Source organism: Canis aureus, chromosome 4, assembly GCF_053574225.1.
Source record: "Canis aureus isolate CA01 chromosome 4, VMU_Caureus_v.1.0, whole genome shotgun sequence".
Classification (NCBI taxonomy): domain Eukaryota; kingdom Metazoa; phylum Chordata; class Mammalia; order Carnivora; family Canidae; genus Canis; species Canis aureus.
This window is the reverse complement of record NC_135614.1, coordinates 25,390,783-25,416,497: the sequence shown is the minus strand read 5'-3', so window position 1 is coordinate 25,416,497 and position 25,715 is coordinate 25,390,783. Positions and strand designations below refer to the sequence as shown.

At 36.1% G+C, this 25,715-nt stretch overlaps 2 protein-coding genes across 5 annotated transcripts in view; one reads left to right on the top strand and one right to left on the bottom strand.

Moving 5' to 3' along the window:
• The window catches only part of P4HA1 (prolyl 4-hydroxylase subunit alpha 1), a 77,233-nt gene extending 69,308 nt beyond the window's left edge, over positions 1–7,925 (top strand). For 3 of the 4 annotated variants that reach the window (XM_077894944.1, XM_077894943.1, XM_077894941.1), the window contains 4 exons: positions 1,695–1,760; positions 5,006–5,074; positions 5,561–5,657; positions 6,946–7,925. In XM_077894944.1, the coding sequence (XP_077751070.1) occupies positions 1,695–1,760; positions 5,006–5,074; positions 5,561–5,657; positions 6,946–7,016 (303 nt within the window). In that variant the 3' untranslated portion in view covers positions 7,017–7,925. Of the gene's footprint in view, positions 1–1,194; positions 1,259–1,694; positions 1,761–5,005; positions 5,075–5,560; positions 5,658–6,945 lie in introns of those variants that run through there. The other variant, XM_077894945.1, reaches the window with a different exon arrangement.
• Positions 7,926–12,925: 5,000 nt separating this feature from the next.
• LOC144312345 (protein AMN1 homolog) lies at positions 12,926–13,906 on the bottom strand. Its single transcript, XM_077894946.1, is given in 2 exon segments — positions 12,926–13,206; positions 13,209–13,906. Coding segments are annotated over 2 exon segments (771 nt in total). The 5' UTR covers positions 13,825–13,906; the 3' UTR covers positions 12,926–13,051.
• Between the last annotated feature and the right edge of the window lie 11,809 nt (positions 13,907–25,715).

The window sequence follows — 25,715 nt, the reverse complement described above, 5'->3', positions numbered from 1 at the left end:
AAGCTTTATCGTAATTACATCAATTCTAAGAACTGTCTCAGGTATTTTAATAACCTTCTTGATCTACTACCATTGTAAAATAATGGTATATTCTTTTGAAAGAAAACACAGCCTATATTGTGTTATATATAGGCTTTGACCAGCCTAAATACCAAAATCCTAGAATCTTTTTCTATGTAGGCCAGCAAAGTGTATATTTTTAGTTTCTTTCCCTTCTATTTTCAATTATTGAAAAATGTCTGAGTCTTAGATGATGTGAAAGCATACAATTCAAGCCCTGCCATTAGTGCAACTAAATTTTTTCTTAGTTTTTTATTTTGAAATAATTACAAATTCCTAGGAAGTTGCAAAGAAATGTACAGGGAGGTCTCATGAACCCTTCCTTCAGCCTCCCCCAACATTAACATCTTGCATTATCATGGCACACTATCAAAATGAAGAATGAGGGGTGCCTGGGTGGCTTAGTTGGTTAAGCGTCTGCCTTCAGCTCAGGTCATGCATGATCTCAGGGTCCTGGGATTGAGCCCCCTGTTGGGCTCCCTGCTCAGCAGGGAGTCTTGCTTCTCCCTCTCCCTCAGTCCCTCCCTCTACTTGCGCGCACTCTCTCATTCTCTGTCAAATCTTAACAAAAAACAAACAAAAAACCTAAGAGGCAATGAAACAAGCCACCAAGTTTATTCATATTTTCACTAGTTATATTTACACTAATTTATGTGTGTGCCTATTCAATTTTATTACATGTGTAGCTTTGTGAAACTACCACCACAGTTAAGTTGCACCATCACTGCCAGACTCCTTTATAGTATGCTCTGTAGCTGCATATACCCTTCTGCTTCCCATGCCTAACTGCTGGTAACCACCAAACTAACCTGTTCTCTATAATTGTCATTTCACAAACATTATATAACTGTTAAATGCAGTATGTATTCTTTTGAGATCTTCTCTTTTCACTGAGCATAATTCCTTTGAGGTTCATGTTCTTTCAGAATGTATCAATAGTCTTTCTTTTTATTGCTAAGTATTATTTCATGGTATGGATGCACCTCAATTTGTTTAATCATCCTTTGAAGGATGTTAGGGTAGTTTTCAGTTTAGGGCTATCACAAATAAAGATGTGTGTAAATTTCTGTGTGAAAAATCCATTTTCATTTTTCTGGGATAACTGCCAAGAGACTGTATTGTATTTTAATTTAGATTTAAATAGCCAGATGTGAATTCTCCAGCCAGATTAAAGTGCTGACTGTCCAAAAGAATGACAAGCATAGTAGCAGTAAACATTTGAATGGATCATGAGTTCAAAGTAAATCTCAAGGTAAATTTTTTACTCACAGAGAATAGAGTTCATGAATGTAGCTAAGAGGCTGTCATGTCTTGTTCTGTTTTGTTTGGTTTGGAAGTGAAGCTATAGGCATTAATTTTATTAATCTGTGGATAGTAGATACTGGTTTTCATTATTTAGGCTAATAAATCTGGGTTTTTTTCCCCTGCAATGGTCTTATCAAAAGTATTCATGTACAAGCTGAATTGACATCCAAGTATTTGAGTGCCTGCTATACAGTGTGCAGTACATACTATCTGAACTTTTTAGGATTGTTTTTGGCATATCCTTTAGCATATTACTGGTGTTTATTTGCCACTAGGTAATTTGCATTACTGAATTTTATACCATTGAATTTGTTGTGTTTCATTCACAGAAAGATGAACCAGATGCTTTCAAAGAGCTGGGGACAGGAAACAGAATTGCTACATGGTTGTTTTATGTAAGTTACAGCTAAAATTTTTGTAAGTTGAGATTTTATTACATGACATTTATTTTGATGTGTTCAGATGTTTTCCTTAGCTCTTATTTAACATAAAGTTTTTACAACTGAGTAAATAGAGGGGATTTTTGCATTTGTAACTTCTTAAAATTGTAATATGAAAACCTTAATGCTAAAATTACTAACAGTCTCTACTTGGAGACGATCATTACTGATATTTTGGAGTATAGACTGTTAATATGTGTACATAGGCATCTCTGTATATATTTGCACTCATTTTAACAAACTTTGAAAGTTTTGTTGATATAAATCAGAAAAGTATACAAATCATAAGTACTATAACTTGATAAATTTTCACAAAGTGAACACATCTGGTGTAAGCAGCAGCCAGATTGAGAGCATATTATAGCACCCTGGAAGCCCCATTATGAATAAACATATTCACATTATTTATTGAAGTTTCAAAACAATATATGATATTTTTTTATTTTTCCTATATGTTTTTAAGTATTTAAACAATTTAAACTTTGAGCACAATAATTTATCATAGTTGTGAGGTTGAGTGGGCTTCACTCCTGATTCTTGCTCTGGATCTTTAATGCATCTGTGGTCAGATGATGACTCACTGGGGTCATTTTAAAGGCTGGGATTGAGACTGGATTTGGCCCAGAACACCTGCATGTGGTCTGCGCTTCCTCCCAGCATGGTGACTGGATTACAAGAGCTCATACGCACAAAAAGCAAGGCTGAAATGCATAGCATTTTTATTACCTATCCTCTGAAATCAAATAATGTCACTTCTCTTGCATTTTATTAACCAAGGCAATTACAAAGATCTGCCATGATTCAGGAGGAGGGGACATAGACCCTGCCACTTGATAAGAGTGTTAGTGTGGGATGCATGGGTGGCTCAGGGCATGATCCTGGAGCCCCGGGATCGAGTCCCACATCAGGTTTTCTGCATGGAGCTTGCTTCTCCCTCTGTCTCTGTCTCTGCCTGTGTGTGTGTGTGTGTGTGTGTGTGTGTCTCATGAATAAATAAATATTTAAAAAAAAAAGTATTAGTGTAACAGGAAAAAGAACACGTGGGACAGGACATATTGGTATATATTGTATTTGGAAAATATAATCTCCTACAATGTTGTAACTTTTGTTACCTTAAAAAGATGTATTTTATATCTAGACTTAAATTTTGCTTATTTCATCACACTTTCCACCCCCTACCCCATTTGAATGATATGAAAATGGCATCTCTTTTTATTTTTCTCAAACCCTACCAGAATCTGTGTACCTCTGCTGTCTCTTTTCCTCTCTTTATTGATCCCTTCTGCCTTCCCTGTCTTTTACAAAACCTCTATCCTCCAATCCTCTCTCCCTCCTTCCAGCCTACTTTATCATTCTCCCTCCCTCCTACAACTTCATCTGTTTCCAAAAAGATTTAAGATCCCATAAAAAAAAGATTTAAGTACTGTAATAAAAAGGACTCAAAGAGAAGACCAGAGAAGCTGATACATTATATAAAATTCATACAGTGAAATCTTGTATACTTTCTAGAGGTGAGCTCTCCATAATTGTACCAATATATATCCTGCCTTTAAGTGTGATATTTGTCTGACTTCGATCTGTACATCTTTTTTACTTATTAAATTGGCAGTTATGGTAACTTTAATTTGCATTTCTCTCATTAGAAAGGTGATGTTTAAAAGACAGTCGGTTTTTTTTTCACTTTTATGAATATTGATGCTATATTATTTGGTCTATTATCTGTAAATATTAGCTTTGACCATTTGATTATGTTAGATTATCAATTTTTATGTTCTCCTCTAATTCTGTAGCATTTTGATTAGTAATTCATACCCCCCATTGTTTAAATACTATTGCCAAGTGGGCCATTTAGCACAACTTTTTCATTTCTCCAAAGTCAGTTTTTTCACTACTTAAAGAGCTAATAACTCTTTGCTATTGATGTATTTATCATAGTAAAATATTTTTCTTTATCCCACTTAATGCTTTTATTTTTATTTAAACAATGCCTGGTATTAAGATCAAACTCTGTTTTCTTTGGTATAAGATTTGCCTGGCAATATTTTTGTTTTCAGTGTTTATAAGTCCCTGTTTTAGATGTGACTCTTGGATATAGCATAGTTGGTTTTACTTTGTGATACAATCTTTATGGCCTAGGTTTCCTTTGTCTCATTTTGTCCGTGTACTTCCTCAATCTAGAAGATTTGTGTTTTTATTCTAGGTTACATTTAAAAACTTTTTTTAGATCTTAATTCCAGTGGAGTTTAACATACAGTGTGATATTAGTTTCAGGTGTACAGTTTAGTGATTCACCATTTCCTTATATTACCCGGTACTTATCACAAGTGCCCTCCTTAATCTCCTCTCCCCCACCTCTGGTAACCATCAGTTTGTTCTCTATAGTTAAAAATTCTGTTTCTTGGTTTCTTTCTTATCTTTCTCTGACTTAGCATAAAACTCTCTACTTCTGTCCACATTGCAAATGGCAAGATTGCATTCTTTTTTATGGCTGGATAATATTCCATTGTGCATATATACCACATCTTCTTTATCCATTCATCTTTCTTGTTTATTTATTCATAAGCAACTCAGAGACATAGGCAGAGGGAGAATTGGCTCCCCAATGTGGGACTCAATACCAGAATCATGACCTGAGCCAAAGGCAGACACTCAACCACTGACCCACCCAGGCATCCCTGTCCATCTTTTAATGGATACTTGGGTTGCTTCCATAATTTAGCTATTGAAAGTAATGCTGCAGCAAACACAGGGGTACATACATCCTTTTGAATTAGCGTTTTCATATTCTAATACCTAATACCTAGGAACACCTACTGTAACTACACTAAAGCTAAGCAGTGAACAAATGAGAAGTCCTGCCCCCATGGAAAGGATAGTCTAAGTGCAATAAATGCATAATTATACCCCTGTATTACTTGATTTATTGGTTTTAAATAATCTCTTTTTACATCTGGCTATAAAATATAAATGATACCCATATCTCCCTTCCTATCATTTCTTTACTTCTTTTAAGTATACAAACCTAAGCAGCATCTTGTTTTTATAAAAAATTGAGTAGCATGCACAAACCTATGTTAAGTAGAAGTTAAGTAGAAGTCCAGATGTTCTCATATTCTCTGCAGTGTCCTTTCTCCCTCACAATGGCACATTTAACTTTATTATGCCAGTGCTTCTGATAATCGTTTCTGGAATTCTTACAGATGAGTGATGTGTCAGCAGGAGGAGCCACTGTTTTTCCTGAAGTAGGAGCAAGTGTTTGGCCCAAAAAGGTAAACTTGATTCCTTTGTTATTTTAATTTTGTGAGTCTATTTTTTCCCTAAGGAAGAGATGCACCCTTTATTTCATGGCCTAATTAATGAATTACATTTTTTAAAGATAGAGATAATGTAGTCCTTATGTATACTAGATAAAATTTTGAGTATTTTTATGGCACAATTTACCATGATTATCTAGAAGTAGTGAACAGCCAAGGATTAGTACTTAAAAGTTTTCATTTCTGAAATGGGTTCCATATGATGTTTATCCCTCCATCTTGCTATTGTAAGGTTTGTTAGCTTTGTTTTGGCAAATACTCTTTTGTCAAGCAGCTTTGTGTTATTAGCATTTTCATATGCTCACCAAAATTTTGTAAATGATTTACTCATATTTTTAGAATTTTATTAGGAAGATAATGCTTCCACAGGAAAATTAAATTATTGCAAAAAATGATAACCTGATATGTTATGTAGAGGTAATTTTGTATTATTCTCCATAGGGTACAGCTGTTTTCTGGTATAATCTGTTTGCCAGTGGAGAAGGAGATTATAGTACACGGCATGCAGCCTGTCCAGTGCTGGTTGGAAACAAATGGGGTAAATATTTCCTATATTCTCTTCTAAGATTTCAGTCTTATTTTGAAATTAATGTCTGTATCTTAAAAAGAAAAGAGAACTCCTAACATTGAAAGGGATTCAGCCAAGTCAGTTTTTGATCTTAATATTTGCTTTCAAAGATCAGAATTCTGATGACAGTTTTTAACTTGAATTCCCACTTGAATAAGACACTATCTATCCCTCAAGAAGTTTACAGTTATTCTGATTGAGACATGCTAATGGATAAATAGAATATAGTATAGTGCATTACTAATACAGAGATGTAAACAGAAGATGGTAACTCATTATATTGGGGCTCTAAAGCTTAATTTTAAAACTTGGTCTTGAAGCTAGAGCAGTGTGTTTTCCAGGAATGTTAGGGACCAGGACTCATGAGGCTAAAGAGATATTCAAGGTCATGCTAGTGCATGACCAGCCACATTAAAAAGATATAGAACCAGATGGTTTTAAATAGAGGCTAAATAATATATAAATCCATTTCAATATGTATTACTAGCCACATTTCAGGTACTTAGTAGCCACGTGTCTAGTCTAGTGGCTACCATATCAGACATAGCAGGACTAAGGACTGACACCTGATTATTAGGATTTTAAAAATCTCCCCTGATGATTATAATGCTTGAGAATCACTGGACTAAAAGAGAGTAGTGAAGGGGAGATCATTTAGAAAGTTCTTTTCCCTTGTCTAAGTGGGCAAGGATGAAAGCCTGGACTAAGGCAGCAGCGAAAGGGTTGAAGAGTAAAGAGGCTGAAGAGATATATAAGAAAAAGTGACAGGGTAATTATGGGTCCTAGTTTAGATATTTTATACACGTTGATGCCACTGATTGGTCTGTAGGATATAGGAGGAGTAGACAATTCCATCTGATGTACGTTGTAAAGCAGTATCTCAGAATCAAGGAAACTTAATTATGAGCACATAATAGTAGTGATTGGTTGTAGAGTTGTTCCTGGAGAGTGGAGCCTTTGTGTTCATTTTTAAAATGTCTCTATCAGAGATTGTATTTTGCAAACAGGAAAAATAATGTTCTGTCTGTATTTAATCTTAATTCCAATTGCGTTTCATTTCAAGCCTTTCATCGAACATCAGAAACTTTAGGAAATGCACAAAAACTCTCAAATGTGTGTTCCTACTTTCAGTGGAGCTCTTCATCTTACTTGGTCTTGAACTTTTAGCTCATTTAGAAACTTTGATACAGATATAGCTCCTGCAAGTTCATTAAACTAATTAGATAGTAAAGAATATTTTTTTTTTTTTCTCTCACAGTATCCAATAAGTGGCTCCATGAACGTGGACAAGAGTTTCGAAGACCATGCACCTTATCAGAATTGGAATGACAAATAGGCTTCCCTTCTTCTCCTGTACTCTAATGTGTCTGATATGCACATTTCCCAGTCTTAACTTTCCAGAGTTTACAATTGACTAACACTCCATGATTGATTTCAGTCATGAACCTCATCTGATGTTTCATCTGTGGACAATCACTAACTTTGTGGGGGTTTTTTCTTTTAAAAGTAACACTAAATCACCATATTGTACATATAAACCTTTAAAGTTCAGTTGGTATCACAGAGGATAAAGCAAGGTAGACCTAAAAAGTGAGGAATTTTTACACTTTTATCTTAAAGAACTTCTTGGATAAAGAAAACAGTTTAAGCATCTGATTATAGTATTTCACTATATCTCAGTAGGGAGTAGCTAGAATGGGCCATCTGATTAAGGAACAGAAGCCTCACAGTATGTACCTAGGTATTAGGTTTACCTAGTCTTACTTTTCCGGATCTACCTGAAGACTAGGAATAAACTAGGCCTCTAATCAGGGTTCCACTTGATGTTTGCCCCATATGCTATTCTGAGTTGATTGTGGTGAATTAAGTCTGTTTAAGTTAAAATACTTTGATTAAAAAATTTTTAAATACAGATCCCTATATAACAGTGGGTCTTCTTAACTAAAATGATCATTAGTCTCTTGCCCCCTTTTTTTAAATGATGAGTTTGTCCATAAAATTTACTGTTTTTCTTAGTGCTAATACCTTGCCTCTTATTCCTGCTACAGCAGGTGGTGATATTGGCATTCTGATAAAATATTGTGCCTTAGGAGACTGGAAATTTTAAAATGTACAAGTCCTTTTAATGATGAGGGAATTGATAGAAATTTTCTAAAAAGCCAAAATGTTTTTTTCAATTCTGAAATGTGTTGTGACAACAATGACCTATTTATGATCTTAAATCTTTTTTTAAAAATGTTTCTGTTTTCTGTGTGGTATTTTTCATATTTGAATGTGAATGCATGCTATAGTGACACAGATGATTCTATTGATGTTACTATTTTTTTTTTTAATGCATAGGACTTAGGTTTATCCCCTTGGTATTCATTCACTCTAATGGCACACTCTTACAGTAGAAAATTTAGGCTCTCTGAACTTTCAGATATTTATTCAAAATAGGTTTCCTTCTAAAGGAACTACAACTTTACTATGGTTATGGAGCTATTACAATAATGGTACTTAAGCTTTCTCTTTTTCAAAAATATGGCGTAATATAAAGCTGTGACCCTAATGAAGTATACTAAGTTTATACAAGGGCTCTTTATCTTTTATGCACTCTTAAAATATTTAATTTGGGTAAGAAAGTATTATTACTTTTACCAACTTAAAAAAAAAATCAGTGAAATTCCTTTCTCCCAAATACCCTTTGTTTCACCCAAACTATTTTGGTAAAAAATATTGAAAATAAGCTTCAGTACTTTACTTAAATTTTGTGACCATAGAGGATTTAAAAAAAAATCCTGTTAGAAGCAATGTAAATGTGAGGGGATAGAAATAAAATGGTGGTTCAGTGAATGGAAACTAACCTTTATTACCTTACGTGTTATAGCAAGTAGAATAAAAATAATATATATTTCAGAAGGAAATGACATTCTTACAAATTTCCTCATTATATTCAACCCAAACTCTCCATGGGGATCAGTAAACTCTTTTCAGTATTATATCTTACAGAACGTTCCCAAGTTTCATTACCAACTATTTTTCATTCCAAATGAAAAGGAGGAAAAACAAAATCCTGTCAAAAGCTTTGAGCCCAGTGGTCATTGCAATCTTTTTTTTTTTTTTTTTTTTCTAAAGGTGAACATTAAAATAAATGAGGGCTACTTACCAGCCCTGGATGCCTTGGGGCACAGAAAAAAACTGGTTTAAAAGAGAAAATAGAATAGAAAGGAACTCTGCCAAAGGATAGGGAGCTGTTAGAACTCTCTGGGTTGGAGGGGCTAGTAAGTGCCACGGTTATGTCCCCCTTCACTTTGATAGCATGGATGAGAACAGAGTCAGGCAACCCTAGCATGCCTCGAGTCCACACCAGCCCCAGTCATCCCACCAAGGCAGCCTCAGCTGGAGCCAGGATGGGGCACACACCAGGATACTCTTAGTGCTCACTATAGCACCAACCATCTCAGTAAGGTGACAGAGGCCCATAGCACCCCAAAACACTCCAAACCTCTACCACTTTGGCTCCAGAGGACTTGCCAGTACACTCGTGGCACAGCACTCCAGAAACCCCTAGCCAGTGCCTGCCTTGGTTCCAGCCACTCCACCAAGGCACCACCCCGGTGTGGAGTGCTCCAGGATTCATTGGCCCACACCCTCCCTCAGCTCAAACTGCTCCATAAGGGCATCCCTTGCACTGAGTACCCCAAGACACCCCAGCTTACACCCACTTGAGTTTCAGCTGTCCTGCCAGGGTGTTCTCTGCACCAAGAGCCCCCGGACCATGCCAGCACATGCCTACTTCAGCTACTTTTACCTGCCAGGGCATACCCTGTGTGGAGTGCCCCAGAACCCCCCATCTCACACCCAGCCTTGGCTCCAGATTCCCCAGCTTGTGCCTCACCAGGGTACCCTCTGCAGAGATCCCAGGGACCCTAGTTCATACCCACTTCAGCTTCAGTTAGCCTGCCATGGTACCCTCTGCACAGAGAGCACAGGAACCACCCCAGGCTATGCCCATTTCAGCTCTGGCTATCCCAAAAGGACAGCCCCAGCGCCCCAGCACCCCAGCCTATGCCAGACAGCTCCAGCAAGCAAATCAAAATCACCAGGTATACACAGTCTACACAGGATGGCCATACATGAGACCATTCCTTTGAGTTTAGAAGTAGCTGTCCCACAAAATTCATGAAATAAACACAAAGTCAAGCAAAATGGGGAGACAGAAAAGTATGTTCCAAGTGAGTTAAGACAAAACCTTTGAGAGAGAACTAAATGAGATGGAGATAAGCAATATGCCTGATAAGTTTAAAATAATGATCATAAAGATGCTCAGTGTACTGGAGAGAATGGTGGAAGAGCTCTGTGAGAACTTGAACAAAGAATATAAAAAGAACCAAAAAAAAAAAGAAAATATAAAAAGAACCAGAGTTGAAGAATACAATAACAAAAAAATACCCTAAAGGGAATCAACAGATTAGCAAATACTGAAGAATGGATCAGTAATCTGAAAGATGGTAATATAAAGCAATCAAGATGAACAGCAAAAGAGAAGAATTTTTATTTTATTAAGTAGGTTCCATGCCTATTGTGGAGCCCAACATGGGGCTTGAACTCATAACCCTGAGATCAAGATCTGAGCTGAGATCAAGAGTATGATGCCTAACTGGTTGAGCCACCCAGGTGCTCCCAAAAAAGAATTTTTAAAAACGAGGCTATGTTAAGAGATCTCTTGGACAAGAGCAGGCAAACATTCACATTATAGCGGTCCCAGAAGAAGAGAGTTGGGGACAGAAGGCTTCTATTACCTGGGGAAGGGAACACATCTAGGTTCAAGAAGCCGAGATGAACTCAGGTAGTCTATACCACAACACATAATTAAAATGTTAATGATTAAAGAGAATTTGAAAAACAGCAAGAGAGAACAAAATAGGTACAATGGGAAACTCCATAAGATTATCAGCTGATTTTTCAGCAGAAACTTTGTAGACTAGAAGGAAGTGGAATGATACATTGAAGGTGCTGAAAGGAAAAAAACCTGCAACAAGACTATCTGTGAGATTATTATTCAGAATTGATGGAGAAATGGTTTCCCAGATGAAAGTTAATTATTATTAAGCCAGTCTTACAAGAAATGTTAAAAGGCCTTTCTTTACATGTAAAAGGCTATAATTAAAAGAAAATTCTGAATAAAAGGATGTAAAATATGATACCATACACAGAACACATGATGGGGGGTGGTAAAAAAGTTCTTTTAGAATGTGTTCAAACTTAACCATCAACTTAATACATACATATATACTTAAAAAATATTGTATATGAATGTCATGATAGCCACAAACCCAAAACCTGTAACAGATACTCAAAAAATACAGAGAAAGAAAGCCAAACAACACTAAAAGTCATCAGTCACAGAGTAAGAGAAGAAAGGAACAAGAACTACAAAACCAACCGGAAAAACAATTAAAATGGCAGTAAGTACATACCTATCAACAATCACTTTAAATGTAAATGGTCTAAATGCTTCAATCAAAACATATAGGGTTATAGAATGAGTTAAAAAAACAAAAACAAGAACTGTCTTATGCTGCCTACATGAGACTCACTTAAGACGACACATGCAGACCAAAAGTGAAAGGATGGAAAAGGTTACTCCATGCAAACATAAGGGGGGAAAAAAGCCAGGGTAGCAATACTTTTATCAGACAAAACAGACTTTAAAATGAAGATTATAGCAAAAGACAAGGCCATTAATGCTAAAGAGACCAATCCAACAAAAGGATATAACAATTGTAAATCTCTATACACCCAACATTGGAGCACCTAAGTATATACAGCAAATATTAATAGACCTAAAGGGAAAAATTGACAGTAATACAATAATAGTAGACTTTAACACACCACTTTATATCAATGGATAGGTCATCCAGGCAGAAAACCAATAAGGAAATAGTGTCACTGAATGACATTAGACCAAACGGACTTTACAGATATATAAAGAACATTTCATCCAAAAACAATAGAACACACATTCAAGTGCACATGGAACATTCTCTAGGATAGAGCACATTTTGGGTCACAAATCTTGAGACATTTAAGAAGATTGAAGTCAAATGCATCTTTTCTGACAATGGTGGTATTTATTAAACTAGAAATCAATCACAAGAAGAAATTAGAAAAAAATAGATACATGAAGGTTAAATAACATGCTACTAAACAATGAATAGGTGAACCAAGAAATCAAAGAAGAAATAGGAAAATACATGAAGACAAATGAAAATGAAAACATAATGGTCCAAAGTCTGAGACACAGTGAAAAGTATTTTTTTTTAAAGATTTTATTCATTTATTCATGACAGAGGTGGGGGGGGGGGGGACAGAGACACGGGCAGAGGGAGAAGCAGGCTCCATGCAGGGAGCCCAATGTGGGACTCCATCCCTGGTCTCCAGGATCAGGCCCTGGGCCAAAGGTGGCGCTAAACCACTGAGCCACTAGGGCTGCCCCATGTATTTTTTTTTTTTAATGTTATTTATTCATGAGAGAGACAGAGAGGCAGAGACACAGGCAGAGGGAAAAGCAGGTTCCATGAAGGGAACCCAATGTGGGACTCAATCCTGGGTCTCCAGGATCATGCCCTGGGCTAAAGGCGGTGCCAAACCGTTTAGCCACCTGGGCTGTCCAATGATATTTTGTATTTACTCATTCTTACATGTTCCTGAATGCAGTATTTAAGGAAGAAATTTCATAGATGAATAGCAACTATTTGGGAAAAGTAGCCATAGAAATCAAATAAGTGTCTGGGCAAAGGCCTCAGTAATATTTATAGGCTGAATGGTTAAGGTGGATGATGTGGGTTTATGACATTAAACTATTATATTTTATTCTATTATTATTTTTTAATTGAAATAATAAATTCTGTGAGGATTTACGGGCCTGATGTTCAGCTTTGCTTTTGGCCAATGAGCATTTAAATGCTTATGGAAGGTAGGGGCCAGAAAATAGCAAGGAAGATAATTATGCTTTTAGAGATACTTAGAATTTGCCTAATGGTTATTTATTCATAATGGTAAATTTCTCTTGCAACAGCTCAAATATGTAGGTAAGAGAAGGAAATCTTCAAGGCAAACTGGTAATTTAAGTTTGTTATTTAAGGAACAAACACAATAGTCCCTGCCCACCCCACCCCCCCCTACATTAGAGGGCATGCCTGGCTTACCACGTCAAAAACAATGACTCCGCAAACAAACAGGATAATGCACTATTAAAATGTTTAAGAGTCTGTTAACTTCAAAGCAAAAACCACATTATTGGAAAGCCAATCTCTTAAAACCATTGTTTCCTGGGAATGTAGTATGAAGATCATTGCTTTGATAAGCTTCAATAAGCATCAATAAACAGTCCACATCACTTGCTTTAGTTTGTTTGGGCCTACTAATTGCTCCAGGACTTCTCGTGAATGATCTGTTATTAGGGGGCATCCATGGGAGAGTAATATACGTATCTGAGGACAGCAAGTAAGGACAGCTTCTACAGCCTCATCAGATTTACACAAAGTCCCATATGAATCTCCTCTAATTTCTTGGCACAAGGTCCATTAACAAGAGCAACTACACCATCATCAGATACCTGAGTAGCTGAAAAATCAACACACTGCAAAAATGGGCAGTTTTCTCCCAATGCATGTAAGGACACATCAGTAATTCCTAAACAGCCACCTAAATCAATGATCTTTAACAGCCGGCAGTTGAGTGCAAGAGCAAGGACTCCTTCGTCAGTAAGATTGCAACATCTTTTCAAAGAAGCTTCATGGACGTATGAACAAGAGGAAGCCACAGCTTTTATTCCTTTTGAAGTTATGGAAATTCTGTTTTCTTTTGAGGAACTTATATTTAATTTCTTTAATTTTCTGCAGTTGCACAGGTGTAGGAGAGCAGTATCTGAAATGTCACAGCTTCTTAGATCTAGTGTTTGGACTTCAGGATGTAAAATCTCACTTATATTTGAATCTGTTATCTGCCCCTGGGTACTCATTATTTTAATCAGTCTATCTTTTATGTTGGGAGGCAAAGGCTTAATGTCTGTGATATATCTGGAAATATTCTTCATGAAGCACCACAGGCATAGATCCAGGAGCTGACTGACCTGCCGCGAGCTAGGCATTGCGGCCGCCCCGGGGAGCCTCTTCCGCGGTCCCCAGGCTGCCCCAAAGCAGCCAGAGACTGTCCGTCAACTCCCAGTGAAAAGAGTTTTAAGGGAAATTTATAGCAATAGAGGCATACCTAAAGAAACAAAAAAATCTCAAATATGCAACCTAACCTCACACCTAAAAGGACTAGAAAAAAAGAGAACAAAGCCCAAAGTCAAGAAGGGAAATAATAAAGATCAGAGTGGAAATAAATAAAATGGGGACCCCAACAAAAGGGGAAAGATCAATGAAATCAACAGCTGATTCTTTGAAACAAAATTGATAAACCTTTGGCCTGACTCATTCAGAAAAAGAGATGACCCAAATAAATGAAATCAGAAATCAAAGAGAACAACCCAACACCACAGAAATACAAAGGATTATAAGAGACTACTACAAAAACCATGCCAACAAATTGTACAATCTAGAAGAAATGGATAAATTTTTAGAAACATACAATCTGGGATCCCTGGGTGGTGCAGCGGTTTGGTGCCTGCCTTTGGCCCAGGGCGCGATCCTGGAGACCCGGGATCGAATCCCACATTGGGCTCCCAGTGCATGGAGCCTGCTTCTCCCTCTGCTTGTGTCTCTGCCTCTCTCTCTCTCTCTGTGACTATCATAAATAAATAAAAATTAAAAAAAAAAAAAAGAAACATACAATCTTCCTGAACTGAAGTAGGAAGAAAAAGGAAATCAAACCAGACCAATTATAAGTAACAAAATTGGAATTAGTAATCAAAAAACTCCTCTAACAACCAAAAAGTCCAGGACTACGTGGATTGACAGGTGAATTCTAGCAGACCATTAATGAAGAGTTAACACCTATTCTCAAAACATTCCAAAAAAAAAGGAAGGAAAGCTTCCAAATACATTCTACAAGGCCAGCATTACCCTGATAACAAAAGAAAAGTCACTACATAAAGTAGAAAATTATAGGCCAATATCTCTGATGAACATAGACGCAAACATCCTCAACAAAATATTAGCAAACCACAATTATAAACAATACGTTAAAAGGATCATTCACCAGGATGCCTGGGTGATTCAGTCAGTTAAGCATCTGACTTGATTTGGGCTCAGGTCATGATCTCAGGGTCATGAGATTAAGCCCTGTGTTGGGCTCTGTGCTCAGTGGGGAGTCTGAGATTCTGTCTCTCCCTCTCCTGCTGTCCTTCCCCTTGCATATTCTCTCTCTCTTTTTAAAGATTTTATTTATTTATTCATGAGAGAGGGAGAGAGGCAGAGACATAGGCAGAGAAAGAAGCAAGCTCTATACAAGGAGTCTGATGCAGTACTCAATCCCAGGACTCCAGGAGCATGCCCTGGGCTGAAGGCATGCACTTAAATGCTGAGCTACCCAGGCATCCCTCTCTCTCTCAAATAAATCTAGAAGAGAAAGGATCATTCACCATATCAAGTGGGATTTATTCCAGGGATGCAAGGATGGTTCAATATTTGCAAATCAATCAAATCACACCACATTACAAAACGAAGAAAAATTATGATCATCTCAATAGGTGCAGGTAAAGCATTTGACAAGATCTAACATTAATTCATGATAAAAACTCCCAACAAAGTAGCTTCAGAAGGAATATACCTCAACATAATAAAGGCTATCTATGAAAAACCCACAGTTAACATCATACTCATGGTGAAAATCAGACCTTTTCCTCTAAGATTAGGAATAAGACAAGGGTGTCCAGTCCCACTAGTTTTATTCAACATAGTACTGGGAGTCCTAGTCACAGCAATAAGCCAAGAAAAATAACAGGTATTCTAATTGGTAAGGAAGAAAGTAAACTCACTATTTGTACATGACATGATACTATTTATAAAAAACGCTAAAGACTCCACCCAAAAACTTAAATTCAGTAAATTTAAGTTTTTAAATTTATTTAAAAGCTTATACCTAGTATTTAAATACCAGGTATTTAAATACCTGGTATTTAAATACCATTTAAATACCAAGTATTTAAAGCTTATACCTAGAAACAGGTTTCTATACATTAATGAACTTCCAGAGAGAAATTAAGAAAATATTTCTACTTACAATTGCACCAGAAAGAATAAAATACCTAAAAAGTAAACTTAACTAAAGAGGCAAAAGTCCTCTACTTCCTAAAAATTGAATGTTTTCATTTTATGGCTCCCTGTGGCCATGAAACATTGATGAAAGAAATTAAAGATGATACAAACAAATGGAAAGAAATCCCATGCTCACGGATTACAAGTATTATTATTAAAATGTTCATACTACTCAGAGCAGTCTACATATTCAATGTAATTCCTATCAAAATACCAATAGTATTTTTTTTAACAGAACTAGAGTGAATAATCCTAAAATTTATATGGAACCACAAAAGAACCCAAACAGCCAAAGCCATCTTGAGAAAGAAGAACAAAATTAGTGGTATCACAATTCCAGATTTCAAGATATACTAAAAAGCTGTAGTCATCAAAGCAGCATGGTACAAAAACAGACATGTAAATCAATGGAACAGCATAGAGAGGCCAGAAATAAACCTGTGCTTATATGGTCAATCTATAGCAACGGTGGCAAGAATATATAAAGTGAAAAAGACAGTCTCTTCAATAAATAGTACTGGGAAAATGGAGAGCTTCATGCAAAAGAACGAAACTGGACCACTTTCTTACACCTAACACACACACAAACTCAAAATTGATTAAAGACCTAAATGTGAAACATGAAACTATAAAACCCCTAAAAGAAACATAGGCAGTAATTTCCCTGACATCAACCTTACCAACGTAGATGTTTCTTCAGGCAAGAGGGGAAAAAAAGCAAACATAAACTACTGGAACTACACCAAAATGACAGGGTGTTTTTTGTTTTTGTTGTTTTGTTTTGTTTTGTTTTTACAGTGAAGGAAATAAAAAAGCAACCTACTGAATGGAAGAACATATTTGTAAATTATATTTCAGACATATATCTAACAAGGGGTTAATATCTAAAATATATTAAGAACTTAAACAACTCAACACGGAAAAGAATGTGATTAAAAAATTTGTAGAGGACCTGAATTGACATTTTTCCAAAGAAGTCATACAGATGGCCAACAGACACATGAAGAGCTGCTTAACATCACTCATCATCAGGGAAATGTGAATTAAAACCACAATGAGATATCACCCTATATCTGTCAGAATGGCTAGAATAAAAAATAAAAGAAATAACAAGTGTAGGTGAGGATGTAGAGAAAAAAGAATGCTCATGCATTGTTGGTGGGAATGCAAACTGGTATAGCCACTGTGGGAAACAGTATGGAGGTTGCTCAAAAAATTAAAAATAGGGTTTTGTGGGTGGCTTAGTCAGACCTTTGTCTCAGGTCACAACCCCAGGGTCCTGGGATCAAGCCCCATGTCAGGCTCCCTGCTTAGCTCTTCCTCTCCTCCTTGTTCATGCTATCTTTGTTGCTATCTCTGTCTCTTTCTCTCTCTTAAATAAGTAAAATCTTTTTAAAAAATTAAAAATAGTCATACCATATGATCCAGTAATTCTACTACTGGGTATTTACCACCACCACCCCTGAAAACACTGGTTCAAAAAGATTTGTACTTCTATGTCTATTGCAGCATTATTTACAATAACCAAGATTGGAAACAACCCAAGTGTCCACTGATAGATGAATGGATAAAGATGTTTTTTATATATACTGTAAATGGCAAGATCTCATTCTTTTTTATGGTTAACATGGATGGACTTACAGAGTATTATGCCAAGTGAAATAAATCAGAGAAAGACAAATATCATATGATTTCAACTTCTATGTGGAAGCTAAAAAACAAAGAGAAGAAACAGACTCATAAATACAGAAAATGAACTGATGTTTGCTAGAGGGACAGATGTGGGGGCATGGGCAAAATGACTGAAGGGAAAAGGGAGGTACAGGCTTCCAGTTATGGAATGAGTAATCACAGAGATCAAAGGTACAGCATAAATATAATCAATGGTACTGTGTTAACACTATATGGAGACAGATGGTAGCTACACTCGTGAGCATAGCATAATGTGGAGTTGTCAGATCACTATGTTGTACTTCTGAAACTAATGTAAGATTGTGCATCAACTACATTTCAATTAAAATAAATAAATAATAAAATAAATGAGGGCTAGAGCCATCTTGGAAGATGTGGAAACTGTTTCCTTAACAACCTTAAGTGCCTATCCTTCAAGATAGGAGTTTCGTCACTTGTTAACTTTAAGCATGGAATTATCATCATTTTTACCAACATGGAGTTAACAAAGTATTTACCAAAACACTCAAACAGCAGGATAATTAAATGCCATAACTAAGAAATAACCTAGTAGGATTATTTTTTTAAATTATTTTAGGATTCTGTGGAAAGCTAAATTGTAAATACAGTGATGAAAGAAGCAATCAGGGAAATACAAATCAAAACAACAATGAGCTTATAACCTTGCACCTGTCAGAATGGCTAAAATTAACACAAGAAACAATAGGTATTGGAAAGGATGTGAAGAAAGGAAAACCTCTTGCATTGTTGGTAGGAATGCAAACTAGTGCAGCCCCTCTGGAAAACAGTATGGAGGTTCCTCAGAAAGTTAAAAATAGAACTATATTCTATGATCCAGCAACTGTACTACTAGGTATTTACCCAAAGAATACAAAAATACTAGACACTCAGTGGGTGGCTCAGTGGTTGAGTGTCTGCCTTTGGCTCAGGGCGTGATCCTGGGGTCCTGGGATTGAGTCCCACATTGGGTTCCCTGCAGGAAGCCTAATTCTCCCAATGCCTATGTCTCTGCCTCTGTGTCTCTCTCATGAATAAATAAAATCCTTCTTAAAAAAGATATTAAAATACTAATTCAAAAGGATATATGCACCTTGATGTTTATAGTAGCATTATCAACAATAGCCAAATTATGGGAAGAGCCCAAATGTCTGTTGACTGATGAATGGATAAAGAAGATGTGGAATATATGTATAATGGAATATTATTCATAAAAAAATGAAATCCTGCCATTTGCAATGACATGGATGGAGCTAGAGAGTATTATACTAAGTGATATAAATCAGAGAAAGACAAATACCGTATGATTTCGCTCATATGTGGAATTTAAGGAACAAAACAAATCATCATAGGGGAATAAAAGAGAGGAAAACCAAGAAACAGACTCTTAACTATAGAGAACAACTGATGGTTACCAGAGGGAAGGTGGGGGAAGTGGATGGGTTAAGGAGTGCACTTGTTGAGATGGGCAATAGGTATTTTATATAAGTGTTGAATCACTCAATTGTACTCCTGAAACTAATATCACACTATATGTTAACTAACTGTAATTTAAATAAAAACAAAAAAAGTTAACCATTTACTTTGGTGAAAATATGATAAAATGGTTATTACAGTGTGAGAGGATTGAGACGAGTTGTAAGCAGTAAACACACATATATAAATATGGAAACCAATACATATGCATACACACAACTATGATATTATTGCTGAAAAGAATTTAAATATCTCTATATAACCAAGTGCTAACTGGTTATATGTACATTCCATATCCAGTATCCCCTCAAGCCTGTATAGCTGAAAATGAACAACATATGTGCAGGGACCCATGGGCTTAAACAACTGAATGACTGGCTTGCACACATTAAGAAATTTACAGAGTAATACCAAAACAATACAACATAACAAATATCCAATCACAAAATAACTATAAATCTCTCAAAAATAAACAGAATTGCAAAAGATAAGTTGCTAGGAGAAAACAGAATGAGAAATGACATCTTAATCTGGATAGCCAGCAACATAAGAAGCAATCACTTCTCTTGGCAGCACTTATTTTACTGTGGTAAAAGATAGGTTTTAGAAGGCACAATATTGGGTGACTTTGAGAAAAAGGAATGAATTATCAATACTAGAGAGTACCATTTGTTAAATTATCAGATCGAAATAAAATAAATTTCATATTCCTATTCTAATGTTCTTGGATATTATCCCACAACACTGATGACTTATGCAAAATTAACTGTAGTAGACCTGTAATGTCCTTGGCTGTCTGCTTTATTAACTTTTATTTGAGGATTTTAAGTTTATTTTCTGTGTGACTGTAGGATTCAGCTAAATATACATTTTGATTCAGCAAGACTGATAAGCTATAAAAAAATAAACATTAGGAGGAAGGCAGTCTTATCAAATATAAAAAGCAGATTTTTAATAAAAGTAACAGCCAAAAGCAGTGGAAGTCATCCATACTCTACTTTTTGAGGTCTTGTTGAATTTCCATTGCAGTGCTTCTCTGTTGAAATTAGTTGTACAAAGCAAGATAATGACAGATAAAGTTTTAAAATAACAAAAAAATCCTTAGATTTTATTTTGTTGTTTCAATATCCTGATAGGCTTATTTCTAATACAAATCTGTTTTAGGCTAAACATTTTAAAGACTTCAGAATAATACTTCAAATAGAACACAGAGTGATGTGCAATTTTATATTTCAGGGCATTTTAGGGAGATGAATTGTATTGTATCTTGAGTCCTTTTCTAGAAAAGGCACTTATTAATTTTAAGTGCAACAGAGACCCAGAATTATTATTGTAATATCTATTTTAAAGCTGTAAATGTAAACTCCACTGCAGTGTAGGTTTTATATAAGTTTGAATATAACAGGAGTTAAATTATATTATGCAAAATAACTACATAATGGTTAACTTCTTTTTTTTTTTTTCATAATGGTTAACTTCTAATAACAGACATTAATCTTATCCTTTGATACCTAAATAATAAAACTTATTGTAGTTGTTAACTCTTAGAAGATAAAATAACTTGGGGCACCTGGGTGGTTCAGACGGTTAAGCATCTGCCTTTGGCTCAGGTCATGATCTCTGGGTCCTGGGATGGAGTCCCACATTGAGCTCCTGACTCAGCAGGGAGTCTGCTTCTTCCTCTGCCTCTGCTCACACACGCATACACACTCTCTCAAATGAATAAATTTTTTTTAAAGAAGATAAAATAACTTACATAATAGTTTAATTTAGTTATGTTCTAGCTTTACATTTAAAAGGCAACAAAGTTAAGCCTCTGTGACATGAAACACCTGTCAGACTTTTGTTGTGAGATGGAAAAAGTGGCCCTTATTAAAAATAGTCAGTGTTATCTTTCCCACATTCCTGTTTTTCTTCTGTAACATGAGAAAGTAGCCTATAGAAAGTTAAACTAAGGTAACTAAAAGTGCTCTGAAACAGTGCTACTTGGAGTGTGGTTTGCAGAAGAGTTGGCATGGGATTTGTTACTGTAAACAACAAGAAAATTACATCAAAACGTGTATCAATAAGTACATGGTTTTGTTTAGTTGACTTTTTCATAGCAAGATTTTCAAGATGAAAAAGCAGTGTGTTATTTACATCATGTTACAGGTTCTTGTCTTAGAACTAGCTTAAGTGGCATTGCTCTAAAACATACAAACTGTTTGATCCCATATTTTTAAAAGGATTTTATTTATTTATTTGAGAGAAAGAATGAGCAGGGGTGGGTGAGAAGAAGCAGGGTCCTTGCTGAGCTTTTTACGTTTGATGTGGGGCTTGATCCCAGGACTCCAAGATCATGACCTGAGCTGAAGGGAGCCTTTTGACTGAGCCACCCAGGCACCCCTAATTCTGAATTTTTAAAAGCACTAAGAAAGTTTAATATGTGTGTTTTGCATTTGTTTGGGATAAGGAAAGCAAATTTTGTAGGTCTTAGGATAATGGGGAAAAACACTTTAGAATAATTATTTAGCTTTGTAAATTACATATCAAGGAATCAAGAATATCAAGATCAATGTATTTTCTAGAGGAAGATACCAGACTAGGAAGCTCCAAGCCCTTGTTTCCCCTTGGAAACAGGAAATAAAGAACTAGAACCTGGATAAGATAACTTTTTAGAAGTCTAGAGGTCTGAAAAACAGCAGAAGGTTTACAGTCACCAAGTGAATTCCTAGTCAAGAAAAAGCCACACTCAGCATGGTAGGAAATTTGTGGTATGTTTACTTACTCTTGTCCTATTCTAAAAATGGTGCTGGATAGATGAGAGGAAGTAGTTGCCCAATTCCCAATTTCCCCTCTTGAACCAGAGGTAACAGAGCAGACCTAGTTTTTAACATTCTATCCTGTTTGGAAGTTGCCTGAAGGACTGGTCTGTTCCACCTAATTCAGAGGTCAGATAAGGAAAAACTTATGACTAGAAAAAGCCCTGGGATGGGACACCTGGGTGGCTCAGTTGTTGAGCATCTGCCTTTGGCTCAGGGCGTGATCCCGGATCCAGGGATCGAGTCCCACATCAGGCTCCCTGTGAAGAGCCTGCTTCTCCCTCTGTCTGTGTCTCTGCCTCACTCTTGGTCTCTCATGAACAAATAAATAAAATCTTAAAAACAAACAAACAAAAAGCCCTAGGAAGCATCAGACACTGTTTTATTAAAGCTGTATGGGGATAACACACCTGCAGATAGGTAAGGCAAGAGGTTACAGGTAGTACAATATAAGACCCCCCAAATGGGCTGAGATGAGAGTCTTACGGAAATTAAGACATTTAAAAGCAGCCATGTATATGGGGAGATTAAACATGCACGCACACACACACGCATACACGCACACTGGCAAGGCAAGATTCATGCCAAGAAAAGCCCTTAAGTCACCACTCTAGGCTGATCCTAGGGATCAGATCTTGCCCTGCTAATTACCAAAGGTCCCTCAGCTTGGAGTCATTTGGCAAAACTGGGAGGGGTGGCTATTTTTACAATTATCTAATTTTTCAACCAAAGAAAAGATCACAAGACATACAAAGAAACAGAAAAACATGATCCATTCATCCCTGAAGAAACATAAACACTGGATGTGTTAAATGAAGACTTTAAAATACCTGTCTTAAATATGCTCAAAGAACTAATGGAAAACAGAGACAAAGAACTAAAAGAAGTCAGGAAAACAATTTATAAACAAAATGAAAATATTGACAAAGGGTTAAAAATGATAAAAATGATCAAGCAAAAATTATGGAGCTGAAAAAATACAAGAACTTGAATGGAAAAATTCATTAGAAGAGTTAAACTGCAGACTTGAATAGGTAGAAGAATAAATCAGCAAACTTGAAGACAGGTCATTTGAATTGATCAAGTCTGAGAAGCAAAAGGAAAAGAATGAAAAAAATTGTACAAAGCCAAAGGGACTATAGGACACCATCAAGCAGGCCCATATACACATTATGTGAATCCCTTGGGAAGAAAGTTGCTGAGAGAGCATTTGAAAAAATAATCGTCAATGATTTCCCAAATTTGAAGTCATGTATGTACAAATCCCAAAAAAGGAAAGAATTCCAAGTAGGTTAAACTCAAAGAGAATAACACTGAGATGCTTAATAAACCTCTCGAAAGCCAAAAATAAAGTGAGAGTCTTGACAGCAGCAAGAGAAAATTGACTTGACATATACAAGGAAACTTGAATAAGATTATCAGTGGGTTTTTCAGCAGAAACCCAGGAGGCCAGAAGGCAGTGGAATAATACATGTAAACTGATGAAGAAAAAAATGTCAATCAAGAATTCAATTTTTAGCAAATATGTCCTACCAAAAAATTAAGGAAAAATTAGATTCTCTGATAAATAAAAATTAAGGGATTTTTTAAAAGATTTTATTTATTTGTTCATGAGAGACACAGAGAGAGAGAGGCACAGGCACAGGCAGAGGGAGAGGCAGGCTCCATGCAGGGAGCCCGATGTGGGACTCGATCCAGAGTCTCCAGGATCACACCCCGGGATGAATGCAGCACTAAACCGCTTGACCACCGAGGCTGCCCTAAAAATTAAGGGATTTTATTACTACTAAACCCACACTGCAAGAAATGCTTCAAGTTGACTTAAAGCCATAGGAGAATATAAATATCTGTAATAAAGGTAAATATATGGATAACAAAAAAATCAATACTGTAGTTTTAATTTGTAACTCCCTCTTTTCCTGTAGGATTTAAAAGACAAATACCTAAAAAATAAATCTGTATTAATGGGTACACAACATATAAATGTATAATTCGTGACTTTACTAACAAAGGGAAATGGAGTTGTAAAGGAGTAGAATTTTGTGTTACTGAAATTAAGTTGGTATCAATTTGAATTAGATTGTTGTAACTTTAGGATATTATGCATAATCTCCATAGTAACCACAAATAAACTATTTACAGAATATACACAAAAGAAAATGAAAATGAATCAAAATGCATTATTACAAAAAACTAAACACAATGGAAGGGAGTAATATAGGAAATGAGGGACAAAAAAGTTGTAAAACATAAAACAAAATGGCAAGAATAAGTCCATCCCTGTTAGTCTTACTTTAAATGTAAATAAATTAAACTCTCCTATCAAAAGACATTAATGATATAATCAATTAAAAACATGACTCCAGGGGCACCTGGGTGGATCAGTGGTTGAGCATCTGTCTTTGGATCAGGTGGTGATCCCAGAGTCCTGGGATTGAGTCCCACTACAAGTCCCCCACAGGAAGCCTGCTTTTCCATCTGCCTATGTCTCTGCTTCTATGTCTCTCATGAATAAATAAATAGAATCTTTAAAAAAAAAACCCACATGACTCCAGTGTATGCTATCTAAAAGATATTCACTTTATATCTAAAGACATGCACAGGTTGAAAGTGAGAGGATGGAAAAAATATATTCCCTATTAAAATCTCAGTGATTTTTCTTTTTACAGAAATAAAAAGCCATCTTAAAATTAATATGGAAATTCAAGTGACCCTAAATAGCCAAAACAAACTTGAATTACAATAGAGGTGTCAGACTTCTTGATTTCAAACCTCCTATACAGCTACAGAAATCCACATAGTGTGGTACTGGCATAAAGACAGACATATAGGGATCCCTGGGTGGCGCAGCGGTTTAGTGCCTGCCTTTGGCCCAGGGCGCATTCCGGGAGACCCTGGATCGAATCCCACGTTGGGCTCCTGGTGCATGGAGCCTGCTTCTACCTCCCTCTCTCTCTCTCTCTCTCTCTCTCTCTCTCTGTGACTATCATAAATAAATTTTTTAAAAAAGAGAGACATATAGACAACCAAAATAGAATAGATAGCACAAAAATCCTTATAATTCAGCAACAACAAAATTTTTTTAATGGATTAAGGATTTAAATAGACATCTTCCAAAAAATATACAAATGGTCAGTAACCACATGAAAAGATACACAACATCATTAATCATTAGAGAAATGTAACTCAAAATCACAATGAGACATTACCTCCCATCTTTTTTTTTAAAAAAAGATTTTATTCATTTATTCATGAGAGAGAGAGAGAGAGAGAGAGAGAGAGAGGCAGAGACACAGGCAGAAGGAGAAGCAGGCTCGATACAGGGAGCCCGATGTGGGACTCGATTCCAGGACTCTGGGATCACGCCCTGGGCTGAAGGCAGGTGCTAAACCGCTGAGCCACCCAGGGATCCACCTCCAATCTTTTAAAGTGATTGTTATCACAAAAAATAGAAGGTAATAATAGTGTTGATCAAACTGTGGAGAAATCAGAATTCTTGTGTTTTGCTGGTGGGAGATACTGGCAAGTGGTATGATCATTTCTCAAAAAAATTAGAGTTACCATATGATTTAGTAACTCTATTTCCAGGTACATATCCAGAAATAAGAAAAGCTGGGACTTAAAAAGATACCTGTAAACTCATTTTAATAAAAGCAGCAGTGCTCACAACCAAAAGGTAAATGCAACCCAAGTATCTATCAACGGATGAATGAATCAACAAAATGTGGTATATACATATAATAGAATGTTATTTGGCTTAAATAGGAAGGATATTCTGACCCATGTTACAAAATGGATGAATCTTGTAAACATGC